Raw genomic sequence first — 6,507 nt, forward strand, 5'->3', positions numbered from 1 at the left:
CCTAGAATTAAATCAGAGAAAAGAGAGACGAGGCCTACAGGACTCACCAGGAACAGGTTTACTAGTAAAGTCTGGCCAGAATTCAAGCTCATTCTCCAAATGCTGGGCCGTAGTGCTGGACAGAGGGGCTGCCCCTTGGGACCATGGTCTGTATCCTGAGCAGCTGTCTCTGTCCTGTGCTATCCCCTCCACACCCTGCCTGGCCCCTGGGGCTGGACCGCCCAGGCCAAGCCTCAGGCTGTTGGGGAGTGACAAGCTCACACCTCTTCCTTGCCAGCGACACTTGAAACCTCTCAGGAGTTGCATCGAGAGCTTTAAAAATGTCTGTTTGATGGTATTTCCTTTACGGGCCATGTAAACTTTAGAACTAGGGTGGAAGAAAAACCACTTTTCTTTCTGAGGTACGTTATTTCTTCCAGGACACTTCCCAGCCCCACAGGCAGCCCCCAAGTCACCTGTGTCGCACGGGGGCACCAGAGGCTCGGGGGCTCCAGGGAACTCAGTAGCGTGAAGTCGTGGAGGTTCAGCCCCGCTCCTGTGTCCCTTCCCATGAAACGTGTTCACTAGAGCAGCGTGAGGTCCCTTCTCTGCGGCAACGCTGTGGTTGGACTGGTGTGGTTGTGGGAGGACGAGGGGGATGGTGAAGCTCAGAAAGCTGGTTCTGAGAGGGTTTTGACTTGACTTTCCCTCCCCGAGTGTTCTCAGCCTCAGTTTTGCAGTGTTTAGTTCCTAGGAAAAGCATCTGGGTGTTCCCGCGTCTGAGCGTCGTGTGGCTTGAAGTGAAAGCCTTCTGGGGTTGTTTTCAGGCAGCTGTCTGGTGCTCCTCTTGGTGTCCCAGAGCCCCCACCTCCCCCTGGGACCCTGTTCTTCCATGAGGACCCTCGGTGACCAGAAGCCCAGCCAGCCTGCGGGCTCCTGGGTGAGGGAAGAAGCCTTGTGTACGGCAGGTGTGTCTTGAGGGTGATGAGGCCCAGGCCACCTGGTCCCTGTGCAGGGACTCTAGACAGGTCACTTCCCTCAGGTCTGGTTTTACCCCAGGTCCTGCCTTGATGAGCACCGTGTAAACCTCCTTGTGTTGTGATAATCGGGCATTAAATGACAACTCTGGACACCTTGATTCTTGTGCTTTCTGAAGGTCATTACCAAGCGGGATCTGGTCCTCCCAGGTCGAAGGTGGGGACTATCCTGACCGCCTGGCTGATTTCTCCCCAGAAATAGCTTCCCTTTCCCACACTGGCTTATTACCAAGCCTGAAATTTCACCACTAAAACACTGAAAAGTTAGCAGGTTGAGAATGTGAGCCCCTCCCCTCCTCCGTCTCCATTACCTTCCTCTCAGCTGGATGGTTTGGAAAGCTTGTGACCCACTCTTCATCCCATCCTTCATATCAGTGGCTCTCAGAGTGGGTTCCTCAAGCCAGCATTACTCAGGTACTTGTGAGAAAAGCACATTCTCAGGCTCTACCCCAGACCTTCTGAAACTCAGGGCAGGACCCAGGATCTGTGGCTTAGTGAGCTCTTTGCTGCTGAAGCTTGAGTACTCACACCCTCCCAAACTCAGTTCTGATCGTGTCTCTCCTGTTTAATGGAGGGCCCCTCTCTGCCCTTGTGAACCCTTCAATTGGCATAAAATTACATTTACAACATGACTAGTGGCTTCCCTTACCTCTCCAGCCTCACTAACCACTCCATCCCACCACCTATAGCCACACTGGACTTCTTAGTTCCTGAAAATATGTTTTTCCTCTGCGGGGCCTTTACACATGCTGTTCACTTCACCCGGCATGCCCTTCCCTCCATTTCAACTGAGCAGGTGCCTGCTAATTCCTTAAGGCCCCGTTCAAGAGCCTTTTCTTATAGAGTTTTCTTAGATACTAACATGTAAGCATTAATACTTTGTACACAGATGTGGTTATTTACGGGCTATTGAATACCTACTATGTGTTAGGCACCGAGGAGACAGAATAAAAATAGCCCCCATCCTGGGGCGCCTGGGTGGCTCAGTGGGTTAAAGCCTCTGCCTTCGGCTCAGGTCATGATCCCAGGGTCCTGGGATCGAGCCCACTTCGGGCTCTCTGCTCAGCAGGGAGCCTGCTTCCTCCTCTCTCTCTGCCTGCCTCTTTGCCTACCTGTGATCTCTGTCAAATAAATAAATAAAATCTTTAAAAAAAATAGCCCCCATCCTTAGGATGTTCATAAGACAAACGTATAAAAATATAAATAGAGTGATACTTGCAGTAAGATACATTATGGGGGGGGGGCGGTCATTAGGAAGGCTTCCTGGAGGAGGTTAGGCCCAAACTAGGACATAAAGGATTAAGAGGAGTCACCCAGAGTTAGGTCATATGAGGGATGGGAGACGTCCCTTCCAAGCAGAGCAATGAGTATCTTCCGTCCTGTCATTCAGTAGACAGGAGAGGCTCATGGACCACTGCCTGCTGCCCGATGTCAGCCAATTTGGAGCCCTTCGCCTAGGAAAGCCCACTGAGCCAAAGAGGTTGACACAAAACCCTGAAGGCAGTGGGAGAGGGGGACTAGGTTGGAGGGTCCTGTTAAGATGGTTAGGGGACTGTGACTAAGAAGAAGGGGGTGGAATTTGACACCAAGAAGTCAGTTTACAGGGAAGACTTGAAGACAATCTCACCCAGGTAAGTTAACCCAGGTCTGAAGCTTGGGACATTAGTAAAGACAAGGGAACATAAAGCTTGGGACATTAGTAAAGACAAGGGAACATAAAAAAGGTGTCATGTACTGAGCCTTTTGGATGTCCGGGCCCAGAGCCCTGCTAAATCCGCCACACATCATGATCTCCCTGACTTTGTGAAGTCTGTTATTATTACCACCACTTTATAGAGGAAGAAACAGTGTCTTTTTAATTATTTCAGAAGATTTTTATTGGGGCACCTGGGTGGCTCAGTGGGTTAAGCCTCTGCCTTTGGCTCAGGTCAGATCTCAGGGTCCTGGGATCGAGCCCCACATGGGGCTCTCTGCTTAGTGGGGAGCCTGCTTCCTCCTCTCTCTGCCTGCTTCTCTGCCTACTTGTGATCTCTCTGTCAAATAAATAAATAAATAAAATCTTAGAAAGATATTAATTTATTTACTTATTTATTTGACAGTGAGAAAGGGAACACAAGCAGGGGGAGAGGAAGAGGGAGAAGCTGGATTCCCACTGGGCAGGGAGCCCAATGGAGGGCTTGATCCCAGGACCCTGAGATCATGACCTGAGCCAAAGGCAGAGGCTTAACGACTGGGCCATCCAGGAGGCCCTGAGGAAGAAACAGTTTAAATCAATTCTCAGGTAACCCTCATACTTAGCTAGTGGGACCATAAGAGGTTACCTCCACTTGGAAAGCATTTTGTCAGTTCCCCAAAAAGATAAATCTACTGGGGCCCTTGGGGGGCTCAGTTGGTTAAGTATCCGACTCTTGATTTCAGTTTGGGTCGTGATCTCAGGGTCATGGGATCGAGCCCTGAGTCCAGCTCCGCGCTCACCTGGGAGTCTGCTTGAGATTCTCTCCTCTTTCTGCCCCTCCCCCAGGGCTCTCTCTCTCTCTCTCTCTCTCTCTCTCTCTGTGTCTTTCAAATAAACAAGTAAATCTTAAAACAGATAAAACTACCATAGGACCCAGGAATTCCACCCGTAGGTGTCTACTCCAAAGAAATGAGAGCATGTCCATGCAAAGCCAAGACTTGCGCATGAGTGTTTATAGCAACATTATTCATAATAGCTCCCCTGGAAACCTCGAAATATCCATCCATTGGCTCTTCTGAGTCGAGTTGCAAAAATCCACAACTGGGGACGCCTAGGTGGCTCCGTCAGTTGAGCGTCTGCCTTCGGCTTGGATCATGATTCCAGGGTCCTGGGTTGGGGAAACGTAAGGGTCTCTGCTCAGCAGGGAGCCTGCTTCTATCTCTGTCCCTCCCCCTGCCTGTGCTCTCTCTCAAATAAATAACATCTTTTAAAAAATCTGAAAATCAGCGATTGTAATGTGCCGTATCAGTAGGATGAAGGATAAAAACCATCTCAATAGATGCGGAGAAAAACCAACATTTAACAAAATCCAACACCACTTAGTGATTTAAGAAAAAAAAAAAAAGCCCTCGTACAGCTGAAACTAATATAGTACCGTATGCCGGAATTAAAATGAAAAACTATAAAGAAAGGGAAGGAAGGAAGGAAGGAGAAGGAAGGAAGGCCAGAGGGAGGGAGGGAGGAAAGAGAAAGAAAAAGAAAGAAAGAACGAACAGATAAACGGAGGGAGGGAGGGAAGGAAGTGAGGAAGGAAGAAAGGAAGGGAGAGAGAGGGAGGGAGGGAGGGAGGAAAGAAAGAGACAGGGAGGGAAGGAGGAGGGAATAAAAAAAGAAAGGAAGGAAGGAGGAAGGAAGAAGGAAGGAAGGAAGGGAGGAGAGAGAGAGGGAGGGAGGGAGGAGGGAAGAAAGAGTAAAAGGAAGGAAGGAGGGAAGAGGGAGGGAGGGAAGGAAGGGAGGAAGTAGGGAAGAAAGAAAGAAAGAAGGAAGGAAGAAAAAGAAAAAGAAAGAAAGAAAGAAAGAAAGAAAGAGAAAGAAAGATCGATCGATCTCAACAATTAGGGATATAAGGAAACTTCCTCAACCTGATAAAGGGCATCTATGAAAAACCCACAACTAGCATCATGCTCAATTGTGAAATACTAAATGCTTTCACACCTAGATCAGAAACAAGATAAGGATGTCTATCTACTCCGTCTTTTTCTATTCAACATTGTACTGGAGGTTCTTACCAGGGCAATTAGGCAAGAAAGTGAAATAAAAGGCATGCAGATGGGAAATAAAAACTAGCTTTAGGGACAGCTGGGTGGCTCAGTCCTTGAGCATCTACTTTCGTCTCAGGTCATGATCCCAGGGTCCTGGGATCCAGCCTCTCATCGGGCCCCCTGCTCCACTGGAAGCCTGCTTCTCCCTCTCCTACCCTTCCCCAGGCTTGTGTTCCCTCTCTCGCTGTGTCTCTGTCAAAAAGATAAATTTAAAAAATCTTTAAAAAAGAAAGAAAGAAAAATAAGCTCTATTTGCAGGTAATATGATCTTGTGTTTATTTATTTATTTTTTTTAAAGATTTTATTTATTTATTTGACAGAGATCGCAAGTAGGCAGAGAAGCAGGCAGAGAGAGAGGAGGAAGCAGGCTCCCGCTGAGCAGAGAGCCCAATGCGGGGCTCCATGCGGGGCTCGATCCCAGGACCCTGGGATCATGACCTGAGCCGAAAGCAGAGGCTTTAACCCACTAAGCCAACCAGGCACCCCTGATCTTGTGTTTAGAAAACCCTAAGGGATCCATCAAAAAATATAAAACTAATAAATGAGGTCAGTAGGGTTGTAGGATACAAAATCGACATACAGCAATCAGTTGTGTTTTTATGCATTAGTGATGAACTATGCAAAAAAATGAAGTTAAACAATTTAATTTACAGTAGCACCAAATATAATAAAGTAGTTAAGAATAAGGTCAACTTTTAAAAGAAGAGGATAACTTCTACTCTGAAAACTACATAGCATTGTTGGGAGAAGTCAAAGAACACCCAAGTAAATGGAAAGACGACTCAATAATAAAAATGTAAATAACCCAATTAAAAATGGTCAAAGGATATGAATAAACATCTCTCCAAAGAAGATATACAAATGGCCGATAAGCACAAGAAAAGATACCAAGCAGCCTTAGCCTCCCATCAGGGAAATGCAAACCAAAACCATAAGATATGGGGTGCCTGCTGGCTCAGTTGGTAGAGTGCGTGATACTCGATCTCAGGGTTGTAAGTTCAAGCCCCACGTTGGCAGTAGATGTTACTTAAAAATAAAAATCTTTAGCTTTCTCTTTTTCGCCACCATCCTGCTGTGTGCCGCTCACTGTTAATTGACCATGTCTTCTCACAAGACTTTCAGGATCAGGCGATTCCTGGCCAAAAAACAAAAGCAGAATCGTAGGGGCGCCTGGGTGGCTCAGTGGGTTAAGCCGCTGCCTTCGGCTCAGGTCATGATCTCAGGGTCCTGGGATCGAGCCTTGCATCATGCTCTCTGCTCAGCGGGGAGCCTGCTTCCCCCTCTCTCTCTCTGCCTGCCTCTCTGCCTACTTGTGATCTCTCTCTCTGTGAAATAAATAAATAAAATCTTAAAAAAAAAAAAAAAAAAAGAATCGTCCCATTCCCCAGTGGTTTCGGATGAAAACTGGTAATAAAATCAGGTACAACTCCAAGAGGAGGCACTGGAGGAGAACCAAGTTGGGTCTCTAAGGCGTCCCATATCATGTGATGACACACCTAATGGGCACCACGTATTTAATTAAGCTACTTGAAGATCATGTGTTCTATTCCGTCACCCTGTAAACACCTTTCTGCCTGGCCAATAGATACCATTTATCAGCGAAAGATTTTTCTGTTACTATAGCTCTGCACCAGTCGGTTGGTTTGGTAATAAATGTGAGGCCTTTGAGCTGTAAAAAATAAATAAATAAATAAATATCTTAAAAAAAAAACCA

At 47.1% G+C, this 6,507-nt stretch overlaps 1 protein-coding gene across 1 annotated transcript; it reads left to right on the forward strand.

Moving 5' to 3' along the window:
• Positions 1-5,892: 5,892 nt before the first annotated feature.
• LOC111154918 (60S ribosomal protein L39-like) lies at positions 5,893-6,262 on the forward strand. Its single transcript, XM_022514873.1, has 2 exons — positions 5,893-5,967; positions 6,164-6,262. The coding sequence occupies exons 1-2, from the start codon at positions 5,893-5,895 to the stop codon at positions 6,260-6,262; spliced, it is 174 nt and encodes a 57-aa protein (XP_022370581.1).
• Positions 6,263-6,507: the final 245 nt, after the last annotated feature.

Source organism: Enhydra lutris, unplaced genomic scaffold (genome assembly GCF_002288905.1).
Source record: "Enhydra lutris kenyoni isolate GAN:26980312 unplaced genomic scaffold, ASM228890v2 scaffoldscaffold38, whole genome shotgun sequence".
NCBI classification, from domain to species: domain Eukaryota; kingdom Metazoa; phylum Chordata; class Mammalia; order Carnivora; family Mustelidae; genus Enhydra; species Enhydra lutris.